Below are 18397 nucleotides of genomic sequence, written 5' to 3'. Positions count from 1 at the left end.
CAAAGAATGAAATGTAGCCCTGAAGGCTGGGGGAAATGCATGCATCCAATAACACTTTGAAGGTTGCAGAGTTGTTAACCACTGGCTGCGATACTGAGCCCACTACATTAGGGGAGCATCTTTAAGTGTTTAACATGCAATATTAAAAAAACAACCAACCCCCAAACAATCCAAGACTCAGTCACTTGAAAGAAGAAAGTGCATCGTGGTAAAAGTGAATTGATAAGTGCATTTTAGAAAGCACCATAAGATCCAACTGACTGCCTGAAGAAATTATATTCAATTTTTTTTCCCTGTACCACTGTTGTAGTTATGGCAGACAAAAATGTTGGGTTCTGGCAGAAAACAACTGTATGAAACTGCTAAGCTAACTTAACCTATGAAGAATTAACATCACATTTAGAGTATGGCCAGGCTCTGTCTTTCAGTCACCCTTTATTGTGCTACCAACAAATTTGAACAAACTCTGGAATAAAACATACCCAACAAACTTTCCCTTGCCACTACGTAGCACATGCTTCAATGTCAAGAAGAGTCCTTATTAGAAGGACGGCAATGTTATCTCCTGTGATAGTAATTCTTCTTATTGGTTTCTTGAGATAACGCTGCCTAAAGTTTGGCAGGGAGATTAAGGGAGGCCAACCTCTTTAGCAACAGCCAGGACTGCACTGAGTAAATACTGTAAACTAAAAAAGATGATAATAATATGTCCTTTTAAAGATAATAGTAGACCCCATTAGTTGCTAGTTCAAAGTGGTTATGCTGTGCATGTAATTCCAATTTGAGAAACCCACATATTTCATTATGAGGGAAAGGTATAAATAAATAAACAAACATAATAAGGCCATTTTTTAACTAGGCATATTTTTAGAGTTTGAATATTTTCCACTGAAACTAACTTTTGTTGCTGTTTTAGAAAATTGTGTCTTCGGGTAAAATAAATATCTGCAGTTTAGGCTTATAAATTGTAAGAACATTTCTGCTTTATATCCTTTCTTCATCTTTTCTGCTTCCCTTTTTTCTTCAAAAGAAAAGGGAGGATGAAAATAAAGACCCAATGGAAGAATGAGTTATATGTCTAGAAATTCAAATGTTCTAACAGAATTTGTGTAATTAAATAAAACCACTGTAATTTTTTTCTTTATTTTACATTTTACTACTGAAAATCTGAAAAGTTTAAAAGCCAGTATAATGTGTTTTCTTTGAAATCTTTCATATTTTTCTTTCAAAACAAAACTGAAAAGTTGAACTAGCTGTTGTGCTCCGTGAAGTATTCTAGCCATTCATTGATGGTCTCCTTTCACGCACTGGGACAGTTCTCAGTGTATGAGGCTCGATGGTGAGAAGCTATGCAAACCCTTCTGAAATTCAGAGTCCTGATGTAGGAATTTGCTGTGCATTCAGGCTGTCATAGGTACCCATCTATTTAGGGAGACTGTAATGAGGTTAACTTGTTTTTTAGTGTGAAAAAAGACCATCACGATATCATGATACAGAACCACAACCTGCTGCTTTTATCCAGCTGTAAAGCTATAGTATAGGTTATCTCTGCATTTGGGCTGGTGTTACTTGAATTTCCTGGAGCTTCTTTCACTTATGTCAGGTACTGCATTCTCCTTTAGTACAAGAGCATGACTGATGTTTGGTGGATCAGCATAAACTTCTTCATATTACTCATTCCAAAAAAACCTGTATCCATTTTCTGAAGGAGAGTCTTCAATTATTAATATCGTAAAGAGGTGCAAAGCAATTTGAGGATAAAGATATTTATTCAGAGGAGCTGTAAGATTCCACAGAGATGAACAGGAACATTGTAAAAAGCAGACATATCCTATTTTGTTGTATTTTCTCCTTTTTGCGTCTTTTTCCAGCTGTAATATGAGAAAACCTAGAACACAAGATAGCGACAAACACAGGGAATCCATGCCAGCATTCCTTATTTTCTTTTTCTGAAGTACTCCCACATCCATACACGTACTGTCTGCTTTGTTTTGTCGGTATAGTTTTCTTTACACTGTAGCCTGACAAGGCTGTGTCACTAGCATTGTACACCAATTTACAGAATAATCTTTTGGATCCTGAAGATGTGTATTGTCCTCAGGTGCATTTCTTTGTGAAAGACAGTGTTCTAAGAGGTAAATGGCTTTATTTTCACTATTATATAGTTTTCTGATGCATTTAGTTTTAAACTGGCAGCATTAAAGTTTCTACTGAGCTGGCCGGTAGTTGGCCTTTAAAAAGTTCTTGAAGGCCATAGTCTATCCATAGCATACGTATAGCAGAGACGTTGAAAGGATGTGTCTACTAACTCTTTACACTATCATGCAACGCTATAATGATGGGAAGGCCCATCATTAAGGTTGAGAAAGCAGGTAATTTTTAAAGATCTATTCAACATTTGTTTATCAAGAGGGTCAACTAAAACCAGCTTCTCCTTTTTTGATGTAAGCATTCAGAAAATATACCACAAAGTGTCTGGTGAAATCATTCTGAGATTTTACCAGACTTCAGAGAAGCCCCTTCCTGTTACAGTGTAGTTTGGGTCTTCTTAAATGAAGACAAGGAAAGATGCCAAGAGGAACGAAACAGGGAATCAACTGGGAGAAGAAACAAGTCCAAACTGATAGGACAAGGAGAACCACGTGAGAAGAAAGGTTATCCAGGATTAGTGTTAAAACTGTTCAGGAGAAAAAGAAATGGCAATAAACTTTTAGCCCCACAGGAACCTAGGTCACAGCTAGTGCAAAAGATTAAGACCTTGGCTTCAGTGGCCGCAGTGGCCAGGTGACTCTATGATGTACAGGGTATCCTGTTATTCTCTAAGGCCTGGGATGCCATACCACTGTGTGCCTTACCATTGAAGCTGTAGTGAGAGTCTCGCTCTAGGGATAGCTGTTGATCTCCATCACTTTATGCTTCTGTGTATCCCACCACCCAAAGTGCCCAAATGACCATTTTCTAAAGCACTTAGTTATCCAGGCTGTGATAAGGTTTTCAAGGAACAAGCAGTATTCATAGTGTTTCATGAGACTTTCACCCAGCCCAGCCTCACCAACTGCTGCCTGGATGCATTTGCCAGAATGGCTATTGGCTTTAGCCCCTTTCCAGCTAAGGCTTCTTGGCTCCCTCTTTGCAGGCAGAGGTAAAAGGCAAGCAGTAGGAATGGAGGTGGCATCCTAGAGATCTGGGTGAGGTGTAGAGGTGCCGAAACTAGGAAGGTGGTCAACAGTTCAATCTGTCAGACTGGCTTGCTAGCCACCATGCTGCTTTGGTTTAAATCTCTTTTATCAGTAGTCTGCTGTATCTGCCTTCCAAGCCCAAACTCCGATGCCATATGCTGCCAATACTGTCCTCCATCTGCATGAAGAACAGTCACACACAACAGCCGTAATAGCTGGCCACAGACATCCATCACCCTTATCTCTCCTTCAGTTTGTATTTCACACAATCAGCCTGTTGCAATTTAATTGACTCTCCCAATTATCAGGTCAGGTGGGTAGATTGTGTAGGAAGGAGAAAAGCTGGGGAGTTGCGGTTGTAGTCATATAACTGCAAAAAGATAAGGCACATTGTACTCATTTCCCTAAACAAAATGGCAGGTTTTTAAAATTTGATTTCTAAAGAAAATGATATTTTGTGCTGAATATATAGTATCAAGCTAAGTCCTTTTTCAGATCTGGGTCCTCTGTAGGGCTTTCTCCTGAATACAAATGTCAGGGTTTGACTTATTAATTTCAACAGCATGCTGCCAAAATAATGAATGAAGAGGGGAACGCTGTTCTTGTACTTGGGTAATATTTACTGAGTGTTCCCAAATCACAGAGTGCTGGACAAAGGCAAGAACATTTTTCCTTCCAGTATGTAAGCACAAACAGTGTAGTCTGATCACAACAGTCCTGTGGCTCTAAATTTGATTGACTATTTCAGATTACTCACAAACACTCTGCCCTGACCAAGGAATAGACATCTTAGGACTGTTTCTGTACTGGTCATACCTCACATGCCCGGAGCTGCCTTTACCCCAGTGCTCCTAATGGTAGCTACAACGATTTATGAATAGAGGGTTGTCTGTAAAGCTGGTCCTTTATCTCTTCCTGAAGGCCTGATGAAATATAGCTTCTTCCCACAGAAGCTAATGCGAATGAGTGAGTGGCCATGCAAAGAGGGAAGCTGAGTCAAGGAGTGCATCCTCATGCTTAATTCACTTGTGTTTCTCTCCCACTGATTTCTAAGTGTTAGAGAATCTAGAGGACCCTCATCACCTAAGGGCAGCTGGGATTGCAATAGGATTAGGGTCTCAGCACAGTCCTAAGAAAGCAGTTTCCTTTGATATATTGGTTGTCCTTTCACATCTCTTTTTTTTTTTTTTCCTACAAGGTACAGAGGAAAAGATATCAGAAAGAGGTACAGCAGCTGAAATTGTGACATTAATCTTCTCCTTACTCTCTACTCCTTCCCACACCTACTGTGGCAAAAAATTAGTCCTGGAAGTACTTCAGCTTTCTGTATGACATCCATTCCCAATAATAAAGTTTCAATTTGACATCAGGAGTTCTGATATAACTAACATAATACAGACTTGGCAAGGGTCTCTCGCTGGTACCACTTTGCCAAGCAGCTTTACAGTAAGCAAATTCCACAACACAAAACAAATATGCAAATAGCCAAGTTGTAACTTTTTTCTAACTGAATCATTTTGATTCAGTAAAATTCTCATCTTTTCTCTGGAGGAAAATTCAGCCTCGGTGGAAGGTGCTGTTTCCAACAAGGTTCAGATGCAGCCTTTTGACTTTGGTGAAGATGAGCATAAAAATGCCTTTGGGATTGGAGGGGGCCAGTGCCACTCTGGGGGTAGAGGTGCTAAGGTTGAAGGGCCTAGAAATGGGCACCACAAAATAGTAGACAGAGAACCCCCAACAGCGGATCATGGAAAAACATGCATTGAGCTAGATATAAAGGCTGTCAAGAAAAATTGAAGGATTCTATGTGAATTTATTTAGTGGTGAGTACATCCTACGCATATGTAAAACATGAGCGTTTGAAATGTTCTTTGGCAGCGAAGTCAAGGTAATATAAATGACGAGGTACTGACCTAAGAATTCAAGGACTTTTTAATTATTTGCTCTGTTCTTGTAACTTCTCCTGGTTCCTGCAAAATTTTGGCAGGTCATTTCTCTATGTCTCTGCTTTCCAACATGCAAATGGTACTGGTGGCCTCCTTTGTAAGCTGTGTGTTCAAAAGCACTATGTGCTTCTCTTCTCTTTTTCCATTGCTGTCTAATATTCCACTGTTCTTACCAAGTAGTGCTCTCTCATAGAAAGTTATTAAAATCTGCAGAAAAGTAAATTATTTTGAGTAGTTAGGGTATTTTCATTAGAAATATAAGTTTCCTGTACTGCAATGTTCACATACTGTTCGTGTTCATGTATATTGTAATCTGTATTTTCTACTCCCATTCAAAATCTTAGGAAACCTCTTTGATTCAGGATTGGAAAAGCCTTCTGCTGGAGTCCATCCACATCTCAAAAGCCACATTACACTTGCTTTAAAAAAAAATTCTGCAGTTTAAAAAAAGCAAGCTCTGAAAAGCTAGAAATAAGCTGTTTTGAATCCAGGCACTCTTTGTGTTTACAGATACTCTTATTTTCCTCATTATCTTGTCCGATTGGAGAGGCCTATTGAACCTTAGCTCAAACCTCTTGCTTGTCTGCTAAAGAAGACTAAGTACTTTGTTTACAATATGCTATTGATATTACATACAGTTCATGAAATCTGTTTTGTAGATTTCAATAGGAACATATAACATAAAGCCTGGATGCATGAAATTCTATTAGAATTCCCTGAAAAAAACACACTGAAGAAGGAAAATATATGTAGTGCTTAGTCATATAATACCTTTGTGCATGTATTTTTGGAATACTCTGAAATTTTACAATAGTGTTTATGATTAAGGCTAGAAGAGAGTTAACAAATATACTCTAGGCAAAACCAAGTTTAAATGGATTAATTTTGTCCAAAGCCTCTTCAGCCCTTGCACTTCTCTATCTACTGCGCTTGGGTTAATTGGATGGTGGCAAGTTGGTATTTGTGATCACCTTTCCTGTCAGACAGCAGTGTCCTTTTTTAGTGCCATCTTCTTGACAAGTGCTCACTTTTCTGCGGGTTATGGGTTGAGACAGACAGCCCTGATTGCTATTACAGAGTGATATATGCTGTGCTTTCAGCCCACAGACATCTCACAATTGTACCAATGCTCTTGATAAGGAAGCCTAGTAGTTAAGGTATGTAGTTTATTCCATGCTGCCTGTAAGTATCAGATCTTTGAAGCTGTATTTTGCGTAGCTGCCACTTTAGCTTCTGTAAGCATAAATTGTTGGCAATGTTACCCAGTGGATTAAAACTCCAAGGGAGATGTCATGAGATGGATAGAGATATTTTCTCCTGGAAGATCTCTGCTTTTGAGCAAATTGGTTGTTCTTGTGCCCTACTAAAATCTGACTTGCTACTGCAGTTATTTCTTTATTGAGTGGATGTGACATTTTAGTACCTGGCCACATTTTTGTCTGAAGAGTGAGTTACATGGCAGCACTTAGAAACAGAAATGTAAAGGTCTGCCTTTAATCAGCCAACTTCTGTAATGCAGGAGTGCAGCAGCTTAGAGATGCTTTGAGTTTAAAATGCAGCAAACATTATGCATTGACTCAGTCCTTTAGAAAAACAGAAGTTGATGTCAACATTCAGAATGGTTCCTGTTTCTGCCCTAGTCCAGAATCATATCTAAAAGATAGAATTTCGCAAAACTTTCCAGGATATACTATTAATATTTTCAAAAGGCAATGTCAGAATGTTTAATCCTAATTATAGTTGGAGTTCACACCATCAGATAGGACAGGTTTTCATGATGCGCATTGTAAGTTGGGGGAACAAATTAGCCATCTGAATAACATATTTGCTAGTGAACCAATGGACAGGTATCGCTTTCTTAATTCATTTTGCATTCTGTTTCCCTAGGAAGTGCCCCTTGTCAGCGTGCTGCTAATTTCTGTTTCTTTACTTGCATTATGATATCCCTACATGAAAGGGATTAACAGCCTCATGGCTGGAGCTTCACCAGCTGTATAACAACAATTGTTTTTCACAAATTGTGTGGCCTAAACACACCTGCATGTATTTCTTGTAACATTTTACTGCCTGGTAATTGACTGGCAGCGTGCTAGTGCTTTCCTAGGTCATGGGGAGAAAAGATTTAATTGGGTACACAGTCCTAGGAGCTGAATAGCACAGAAGCAAGCCTCCCTTTTAAGACCGCTGAGTATCACTGATTACTAGGCTTTGCACAGCAAGTGTCAGATTCAAGTAAGAGCAACTAGATGTGCCACAGTGTACCCCGAGTTTGAGGAAATGGGCTTAGGGTGAGCTTAGTACAAGCCTGGTCACAGTAATGATGATACTGCAGATCAGGATACTCTCTGCTTGATATTAATTATTTGTACTGCAACAACATCTGGAGGCCCCACTGGATACTAGGGCTCCACTGTGGTAGATAAGATACAAATATACTGTTTGATAAGCCTGTGACTTCATAGTATAAAAAGACAAAATGGAGGGAGAGAAACAGAAGTGACTTGTTCAAGGTACAGCACAGAAGCAGTAAAAGCAGAAAAGAAATCTTTTCTGTCTTTCAACTATGTATTCTAAGTAGACTCAATTACCTCTGTGAGTTAAAATTTGGAAGGTCTCAAACTGTACTGAGGGTATCACCTTACATGAAATATGGAAACTTCTGGTGCCAAATTAATTCCTAAATGTAATTCTGTTGATATTGTATATGAATGTTACCTAAAAATCTGCAGGGATACATAAAGCTCTTAGCAGGTGCAGGGTATCTGGGCTGAAAAAAACCAAGCAGCTTCTGTATCTCATACATGCTCTTCTTTGGCCAAAATATCTTGTGTGTGTAGTACTTAATCACTCCTGACCCTGGTAGAGTTGTCACAGAATTGAGCTGCTTGTCTGGTTTTTTGACTTGTCTTCAGGATAGTTTTGTTTGTAAAAGAAACTTTTATTAGATAAAAGGCAAAGATTGAGAGAGGGAAAGGCAAAGGGAGAGAAGGAGGTAAGGTAAAAGTAAAGCAAGAGAACTACAGTTTCGCATCCCACTAGTAGCTCAAAATTTCTGTGATATTGCAAGGGTGTTTGGTAAAAAAAAAATAATCAAGAACACGAAAGAATAAGCCATACTTTAGTAGCACTGTATTGGTCTGCTACAATTTCTTGTAGTATGGGCCATTAAAGAAGTATTATCTAATAGTCTGTGTCCCACATAAACAGTCAACTGGCAAAAAATGAAGGGCAGTTTGGAAAGCTTGGTAAGTCTTAACAAGGAAATTGGTATACATTTTACTTGAGCTAAATAATGTAATGTGTCTCAAAACAAAGAGTAGAGGTCATCTTTCAATGCAAGGGACACTCCCAGAGAGCACTCCTGAATAAGACTGTTGGTCGTGGTGAATAAGCCTCACACATGAGCCCTCATGGTAAGATGGTGGCCAAAAGATATGATGTGGTCTTTGAACATAAAAACCAAAGTGGTTGTATAATTTCTGTAAACTAAAGGTAAAAATTTCTGATGTCAGGTATTAGTAAACTGAAGGAGTTTCAAGGCCACAAGGAAGATTAAATGAAAGATTGGAAAACCTGCTTTCATGTGAGAAATTTAGAGAGCTGAGTAGTTTTCCCTTATGCTCTGTAAAGCTGGGGGGAGAGTTTGCAGTCACAGAAAGATGAAGCTGGAACCTTAGGTCATCTGCTCTAGCATTTTCTTGCTCTGAGGCAGGACTAAATACAGTAGCCTGGCTGTGGCAGATGTTTGTCTAAACTACCCTTTCTAAAGCTTCAGTGAAAAAGATCAGATTCTCATTAATCTTTGCCAATTTCAGTGTTTCACTTTATAATATGAATAAGAATCAGTAAGAACCTTCAAGAAAATTTTGACTTGATCACAGTCTTGCAAGTCATTTATATAAGTATGGTGCTAGATGTTTTTTCAATATAGGAAGTAAAAGTTAAAAGAAATGGTAGTGATCTGCTTTTAAGGAACTGCTGAGCAGAAGGTTATATTCACGTTGTTGTATTCAATGGCTCTTGATTGACTTTCCTCCCATGAATTTGTCTATTTTTGAATGTATCTTAAGCATCCGAAATACCCTGTGACAGTGACTTGCACAATTCAGTCATGTACTGTCTCAAAAGTTACTTTCTTTGCTTAAACTTTATTACCAGATGATTTTTTTACATATCTGTAGTTCTTTGAGTTATTAAAAAAATAGTGCTTAATCATCTCTATTTCTTATGGGTTTATATATACAATTTCAAGTGAGGTACCTTTTTGAACCTTTTATATCTCCTCTTTCTCTTTTTGAGACAGCCTGTACAGATCTGTGTACTGTGTTCAAGAATTAAAGTCAAGGTGCATCATTAACTTCTAACAGAGATTTTATTTTTGTACACTGTTCCTTTTCATTATAATTCTTGACATTCCACTTGCCTTTTTGACCATGTTCAGCACTGGGCCAATCTCATCAAAGAAGCAACTGCAATGATTCCGAGGCTTCTTTCCTCAGCTGTAAATGTTCAAATTGCAAATAAGTGTTGTTCTAAAATATATCCTATAGTTCAACAAAGAATCAATTCAGACAAGATATATGGCCTCATATAAAATTTGAGAGGAGACTAGATTATAACAATTGTCCTTTTTAGCCTTATAAATTATGTATCTGTGAAATTGCTTCTTTTAAAAACCATGGCCCCAAACGGTAATATTTTCTATTTATGTTGTCCTGTGTGTGTATCATTCTCTCTGATAAATAGGTTTGTAACTGGCATTTAGTAGATCTGGTTCAGCACCTTAAAGAAGCAGTAACAAGCAGTATATAACAAAAAACGCCCTACTGCTCCTTATAGTAGCTCTCAAAAATCGACCAAGATTGGCTGGCCTATATACTTCCTTTCACCTTAATAACATTTTTCTCATGTTTCAAGATAACTGCAAAGTGTTGGAACCCTGATTAAAAGCTTCTGAGTCAAGTGAGCTTCAGTGCCTGTCATTTCTTTAACTACATTTGCTGCTTTTGTTTATTATATTTGCCAGGGTTCTTGAGCATGCCTTCCCTGCCATTGTTATTTGGATGAAAAAAAAAAAGACCTCATCCAGTAAGCTGTCCCTTTACCCAACTCTAGAGTTTTGTATATCTTGAATTCTGATTTCAGACTTACCTCCCGGTGGTATTTAAAATGGCATTAAATATGACCAGAGTAGAGTAGAAGTAACTGCCTTATACTCTGTTGAATACAGGTTCTAACGTTTCCCCTTCTTAAATCCATTGGTATCCTTATACTGGAAAGGACTGTCCAGCCATGCATTTAGTTCTAGTTGCAGCTCAGAAGGGTCTTCTAAGCACAATGATGGTTTTTACTACATTTCTAATTAGTAAAGGACTTTGAGTTTCTGTTTACAGTGAAAGTTCACATGAAGTGATTTGATGTTGTAGTAAATAGTGAATGTCCTCTGTGGAATATACATCTATACCTTCAGTTTTGCTGGCTACCTCTGTACTTTTAGCACTGTTGTGCAAAGTCCCCCAAATCACAGAAAGCAAGCGATCTGACAGCTGGACTAACATCCAGAATGAAGTTTGAGACAAAGCAAAAATAAAAAACAACCAGGCAAGCAAACAAGTAAGCAAACAAAATCCCCAAAGGAAATCAAGCAAAGAAAGACTTAAAGAATAAAGTGGAAAAAATTCCAAAGAGGGAGAAATAAAAGTTCTATCTCTTTTTAAAAACATAGACTGCAAGTCTGAGGAGCCTAAGTCAAAGGAAGTCATTCCAGGAAGAGCAGTGCTTGGGGTTATAAGAAAACAAAGCAATTTTCCTCAATTTAGAGGGTAGCAGAGTTGAAGTGTATGCGTGTGGCATCTATGGAAAAAAGTAGTAGTTTACAAAACCTTCCTACAGTGCAAAATGGCTTGTTGTATTACTGAAAGAGGTTGTATCACTTTCAAATGAGAGCAGCAAAATCAGCCGTGATCTTCAGGAAGCAGTAACTAGGAATATTGTCCACCAGGTTTGGGCTGATGTCTAGTCATGTTGGAACCAGCCAGGGTGGGAGGAGGAGGCAGTCTGCACAGTAGTGACTATTAAAAAATTATGAAGTAAAATGAGTGTGAAAAAACACAGTTATCCTGGGATTCTAGTCGGATTTCAGTTATGTTTTAGAAATGCTTTTTTTTTTTTTCCTTTTACACCTAGTTTCAGAAAAAGAAACAACATGAAGATACTGGGATAAACTCTGCTTCCACTTGCATCAGTAGGAATCAAGTTTTTTCAACAGAATAGCTATCGATTCATATTGATGCAGCTAAGAGAAGGATTTGTCCTGTTGCCTGAGGTTCTCCTTTTTGGGTTTTGAAATGAAATGGCTTTCTGCACACAAGGAACAGCTATATACTTTCAGTCTGGATGATTTGAATTTTAGATTAAGAAAAAGAAGGCCCAAAGGTAAAGCCCTTTTCAGAGCACACAGTGCATGTGTCTGTTTGCTTATATGTCCTCTCTAACACACTCTAGCTGCTCATCTTACAAAATCACTGCCACCCTCATTTGACTTTCTTTGCACCTGGTCTGCTACAGAAAGACAGATGCCTTCAAAATGTAAAGGCACAGCACAGAGGAAACAAAGGCCTGACAATCTGCATGCAGACAGGCTCTAGTTCTGCATGGGTGGGGGGAAACAAAAGAAAAAACATACCTGCAAAAGTGTCAGACCTCAGAAGTGTTCCCGAGGTCCCTTTAGAGGAAAGGAATGGGTTTTGGAGGAGGTGAAAGTAGAAGGTGAGAAAACCTTAGGACCTGCTTCTCTTGGACTGTAGTTGTTCTCAGGGCTGAAAGGTTTGGGATTGTCAAGATATGACCAATGTTTAAGTAAAACATATCTGGATTTACACGGCTTGTAGAGCTTGGAAAGATAGGTGGCTATCACCCTTCTGTCACAGATGAAAAATCCGTTTCACAGAAAGGTAAAAGAAAAAGTTGCCCAAAGTGAAGTAATGCTTAAGGGCAAGCAATAGATTGCAGATCTCCTGATCCAGACTGTAGATTAGCCCCTATATCATTTAATCATGTTCAAAATGTTTTGGTAACAGTGCATATAACAAGAAATCTTTGCCAGGAGCCTGTGGAAGGACATAGTGTAGAATAGAGAGGTCAAGGTGAGGCCTTGTACATTCTTTTTAGTACTTTGCTTTTTTTTGTTCTTATAATTTATCTACAACCATTCCATTATGTGATCATAATTATTTGCCTGAAGTCCTAGAGACATCATGGCAGAAGTTTATCTCCAGAAGGAGATAAGTAAGTGAGGAAACGGTAATGTGGCTTTTGAGGGCAGCGTTTTTATGGGACAAATCAGCAAAAGATAAATTCTTGAGGAACTTTAAAAATCCTTTTTGGCACAGTAGCCTTAAATAAAGAAGGGGAGAAGTAAAATACAGATTGAATGCTGAGTTCACTTCATTATTTATAAATACAATGGTTCTCATTTTTTCAAGATATAGTGCCAGCACTTGATGTCACTTGGAGGTTTCAAAAACATTAATTATTGGTCAGCTTTTCATGGAAAATGTTTGGGGCAGCCCAGTGAATACCAATGCAGAGAAGAAAAAATGCACACTGTCTGTTAAAATTCTCTTGAGCCCTTTTGGAGTATGTAACGTGGATACTCTGTGTGGCTCTGTATTCAGTTTTCCCCTTGCTGTATGGTTAGGATTTTTTTTCTTTAACTACAAAATAAACATTACAGATAGTGACTCAAAGGTAAATCTTTCTTTGTCACATACTTACTGGTCTAGTTAATACCTGTGTTTGGTAATGTGGAAAGAAAATCTACTAGCTGAATGTATGGGGGAAGGAATGAAAGGTCACGTCCATCATGAAGTGTTAAAGTTTAACAGTAAAGCTTGTCTTTCAGATTTAGAAGGAAAGTAGGTCTTGGTAAAAGCTGCTTTTAATGAGGTGTTGTAGTGTAGGAAACTGAAATTGAAGAGATCTTGAAAATAAATTCCGGATTTGCCCCTTGTGTCTGTGGTCCCTGTTCTTTGCTGTAGGATTTTCTTTGGGTTTTGCTTTACTTTTTTTTTTCTGCCAGGAAAGCATAAACTAATTGTTGTTTTTTTCGTAGTGTCTGGTGCCCTGGAGGTATAAAATATCATTAATAAACTACATCTTGAAGTCTGTGTGTGCAGTTTGTCTTCAATAGCCTTGCTTTTGGCATATTGTTATATTGTGTTTTATCCTGGTAATTGGAACAGAACCATTTTCATGACAAGCTCCTACTCAGTCCAAATAAGAGTATCAAAATCTGGCATAAAGTTGTGCTTCTGCAGAACTCATGTTAAAGAGTCACAGGGAACTCTGCCTAAGGTGGGACTGAAGAGAGCTGGAGCAGGCCTTCAGTCAGGCCCACGATTATTTTTTTTTTTTAGACAAATTTTTGCCTTTCTCAGTTGCAACAAAGTGTTACACTCCTTTTAGAAGGGCTGTGTTCTCTTGGGTCTGGGAGGGGCTGGCAATCTGCTTGGGATGGGGAGGGCACCAAGTTTGCTCATTTCCCTCCTCTCTCCAGCAGACTGAAGGCCACTGGTGGTTTGCAGTCCTCTGCTTCCAGAATCTTTTTCCAGTTTACTCTCTTATCCATGGGTTACCACTAGCCCTTTAAATAAGGTTTTTCCTTCAAGCCTGGGGAAAGGGAATGGCGAAAGGGACTATCTCCTTTTCCTGAAAAGAGACATCAGAAACATTTTCTCCTTCTGCAGGGGAGATCAGCTAAACTTCCCACCATCCCTTTCCCCAATTGTAAGTTTTTATCTCTGCCTCGTTAAGCCTGCAGGGCTTGAAGGTACGCAGCTTTTACTGTGTTGAATACCTCTTAATCCCTTCCTCTTCTGTGTTGGTGGAGATCTTTTCCATTAGACAAGGCACAGCTCTTCCATCTTACCTGCTCACGTTATGCCTTCACCAAGGTGGACTCTTCTCAGAGTGGCTGCAGTGTGCAAAAGAAGATTGATGTATTGATGGCGACTGAAAAGCTGTATGAGAGGTTGTCCAGGAGGTTGATTATAAGGCAGCACCTTGCAAAACCACATGGGGTCAGTAGCCAGGTTACCTGGTCAGCAGACATTCTTTGACTCTTTGAGCAAAAATTAATCTTGTTCTTTGCTAATTGCTATGGAGATAAAGATAATTATATGGTTGCCAGCAAAAGATTCACTGAAACAGTGTTGGGAGTTCACTTACTTCATATGTCAAAGAAGTCGTAAAGCTGCACCAGCAATGGTTTTGCCTGAAATAAATCTCTGTTCACTGAAAACTCCCTTATTTTTTGGGTAGCATAAGAGAAGAAAGGTTGATTGTTTTCAAATGGTATCTGAGTTCATGCATCTGCTGGGAGCTGCAATCCACTTATCCCATGTTCTAATGAAAAAAGATTATTGATATCTTGAAGGGAAGTCCATCCAAAGCATAGCAGTGTGAATGTATGAGACTGTTGCTATCCAGCATACATTTAGCAGAGTCTAAAATTTACCATTATAATGAGAGAAAAAACAGGGTGCTTACTGTTACAGTGCTAAACTTCAAGTAGTCAAAGCACAGTCCAGTTTTTTTAATGACCTCTTTAGCAACAGGATTGTTTGTTTTCCTTTCCTAATAGCAGTGTTGTAGTCTGAGGATTAAGGGGAATGGTGTTAGGGAAAAAAAAAAGTCAAAAAAGAGACAGGTATTGAAGATATAAGGAACTTGTGATGAGTATTTTGGTATGAGTAAACATTGACATGTAAGGTAAAGCAGGAATTGGGAAAGGCCTCTGTGAGAAATTGGAAGACATGGGGGATTTTAAGGAAAAGGTCTGTTGATACCAGGAGACAGGAGTAAATCCAGGAGAGGAATCTGAGGTGGCCCTCAAGTACAAGAGGAGAGGTTTCTTTCTTATTTCTGAGATTTGCTAATGAGAATGTAGTGAAGTCAGTCAGGGTAACAGCCCTGAAGTCCTCTGCCCACCAGGTAGATTTGTAAGGTAATAACAGTAACAAAATTGTCTCTTGCCCCTTTAGTATACCTCAGTGCTGTTTCAAAGAGGCTCTATTTTTATACGAGACAGCCTTCTACTCTCTGTTGTTTCTTCCTTGATTTTTCTATTGAGACAGTTAACAAAGCTATTGCCAATTTTATAGTATGGATGGCTAGCAAATGTATTGGCTTTCTATATGATACATTTTAGTTCTGCATCTCTGCACCAGATTTGAATCCATGAAGTACACCTAATATACCTTCATAAACATCGACACCAGCATACTATGCCTCTCCTTGTTGAGGGCTTGAAGATGGATTCCTGTTAATTGTATGTTGTACAGTGATGGGAATTTCTGGCACTGTTTAAATAAGTAGTATTAAATGTGGATATCCGAATATACTCTGGGTGCATATTTTACAACTTAAAGTCATTGAATATGGTCGTTACTTGAACTACATGAGGGGAGCTGCAGGGACAAGCATTATGGCTGGTACAACTGGCTTTGCCTGCTTTTCCCTTTCAGTCAGTGACTGGTGGAAAGTCTTGGGAAAACACTATGGAGGACTGCTTTATTGGTAAGGCATTGCTTGGGGTGTGATGTAGAAAAGTAATAGACTGTGGCTACTCCTGTCTTTTGAAAGTCTGGAAGGTTTTCTGTTTGGTTTAAGAGCAATTAGCTTCCCTCAGGCAGTCAAAGTCAGCTAATTACATTTTTTCCATCCATCTTGTAACTGCATTCTCCTTGCTGGATCCCACAGTTGTTTGCTTTGGGGTGGGGACTGTTTGTTTCCCAAGCAGAATAACAGAACAAAACAGCTGTTGGGATACAGCCTGCCTGTGGCTGCATTTCAGATGACAACTGAATAAGTGACTACTAATAATCAGTAGAGATGTTGCTCCAGTAACTATTTATCCACATCTCCTGGTTTTCATTGCCTGATTTCTCACCTGTCTTCTGTGCTGATATAAGGGAACAAATGAGTCGCTATGTTCAGGTGAATGCTGTAAAGAAGAGTGCGAAAGACAATGTTTGTATTGAAGTAGAGCCAATGAAATACGTCCTGACAAGGCTCAAAACAGTGCTTCAGTGTATTCTTCAGTGCCATCTACTGGCGCAATTACCCGTTCGAGATTTATGGGCCAAGAACATTCTCCTAATAGGCAGCAATTTACAAGCATTTGTTTCTTTTTTCTTTTATTTTAGGAGCAAGGCAAGATTGGTGTAGTCTTCAATATTGGCACAGTGGACATCTCTATTAAAGAGGAAAGCACACCTGTAAATGATGGCAAATACCACGTGGTACGCTTTACCAGGAACGGTGGCAACGCCACACTTCAGGTTGACAGCTGGCCAGTGAATGAACACTACCCAACAGGTACATACTTTTTTTTCCTTTGGTTTTCTCTTTCAGTGTATCTATACCTACAAACTAATGTTTAATAACAGCTGGTTGCTATATAAATCTTTGTTGCTTCATCTCAACAATAAATTGACCAGCCTGGTGGTGCATATTCTGTCTGTTGGAACACAAAGTAATAGTCCTTTACACTGGAAGAATAAGCATGCCAACGCTATGGTATGATGCACATAGATGCTGCTATTTCAGAGGTCTCTACGTGAATCCTGGTTCTGCAGAGAGTTACAAACTGATTCAACAACAAACTTGGTTTTGCTACTTGTGATATTTTCTAACTATTTAAAGGAGGAAAGTTTTGAAGAGACCTTATGAAAAGGAGAGGTAACTCTAGCCCCACCCAAGATACTGTCTGTATAGATATAGAGTTGAATTGTAAGGAACGTGGAAAATTAAGTTGCAAGTATTTGAACAGACTTTACGCATGTCTCATAATTTTTCATCATCTGACTTTCACTCTTTCTTCTATGTTTGCAGATGTAGAGGTTAACACACATTATAGCCAAAACTGTCAACTGTTTGTTGACTTTAGGTCAAAATGTAGTGGAACTATTCGGTATCTCTTCGGAAATCATCACCCTAAATCCACCAGGAACAGCGAACAACTAGCTCTTGAGTGACTGTCCCATGTTTTATCCCACCTCTTGATACTATATGTCACCATGCTAAAAGGACAAACTCCCTCCAAGTGAAAAACAGATGGCTTTATGTGATGCTGACAGTGCATAAGATAGCTGAGGCTTGATAATGTGGATGGTTACAAAAGGCAGGAGGAGCTCAAGCAAAGAATTCCAATGTTAACCACATTCTTCTTATCCCCAGGTTGTTGTCTAAGATCAAGCCATGGTCTTCTTGTTGGTTTCCAGTAATAAGTCTAAGCAACCTCCAGTTCTTCCTTTCTAGGTTGTATATAACTGACCCGGGACAGAAGGAAGAATTCCATGATAAACATGAGGCAATTTGCTAGTTGTGTAGGAGTTTCCCGTAAGCCACTTAACCTCAAATTATGAGAAATGTCTTAATTGTTTATACAATGTTACACTAATAAATTACTCCAAGGGGATAATTTCATCTCTTCCACTCACTCAGAAAGTGCACAAGAAAGTTTTTAATGCAAGTGATCTATCCTGTGGTGCTCTCTACCACATATTCAACATGACACTTTGTCAGTGTTTTGGTGATGTATATGCAAAAGAGTACAATTTAATAATTGTCCTTATTTCTGTGAAATAATTGCTTTCAAAGAATGCCATGACAGACATGCTGAGTTAGATTCTAGCTCTGTTATCCATTGGTTAGAGAGGGAAGTGTGGCTAGGAGAGGCCCAATCTGGGTATCTTTCCTCTGCTCCTTTCATCAATTATTTTGTGGTAAAATACCTCTGATCCAGTTGGCAGCCAATTACAGTCAGTAAAAACCCCATGAATAAATTTTCTTCTTCTATTACTTGCTGTAGTAAGTCCCTGGTGTAAAGAAACAAAATATTCAGCTCGTTGCTTTAGAGGTTTTTTTTGTTTTTTTAAAAGGGAAAATAAATCACACTCAGAGACTACCTCAGTACCCTCTGCTTCTGTCTTGGCTAAAGATATTCCTGTGTTTTCATTAGAAGATGTATGGTTTTATAGAATCAGCATTAATCTTATGTTCTGGGCTGATATTGAGTATATTGAGTTGTACCCCAAGGGAAAAGGACACTTTTATATTCCAGACACCTTTTCCTTTCCATGCATGTATTTCAATTTCTGGCTGTTTATAGATGATGAAGTTTTCAGCCTGTCCCTGTGAAAATAAGGCTTGTGGGGTCATACTTTGTGTGTGTACGTGTGTCTCCCTTATTTTTTCCAGTGTCTTTCA

At 38.7% G+C, this 18397-nt stretch overlaps 1 protein-coding gene across 21 annotated transcripts in view; it reads left to right on the top strand.

Annotated features, from left to right (window-relative positions):
• NRXN3 (neurexin 3) overlaps nucleotides 1–18397 on the top strand; it is a 1032385-nt gene that overhangs the window by 872049 nt on the left and 141939 nt on the right. For all 21 annotated transcript variants that reach the window (XR_012650705.1, XM_075030063.1, XM_075030061.1 and 18 more), the window contains one exon: nucleotides 16333–16504. Coding sequence is in view for 20 of the 21 variants with exons in the window: in XM_075030063.1 (XP_074886164.1) it covers nucleotides 16333–16504 (172 nt within the window). In the remaining variant the exon portion in view is untranslated. The remainder of the gene's footprint in view (nucleotides 1–16332; nucleotides 16505–18397) is intronic.

The sequence above is a fragment of the Buteo buteo genome, chromosome 6 (genome assembly GCF_964188355.1).
Source record: "Buteo buteo chromosome 6, bButBut1.hap1.1, whole genome shotgun sequence".
Taxonomy (NCBI): domain Eukaryota; kingdom Metazoa; phylum Chordata; class Aves; order Accipitriformes; family Accipitridae; genus Buteo; species Buteo buteo.
This window is presented reverse-complemented; position numbering and strand designations above follow the sequence as displayed.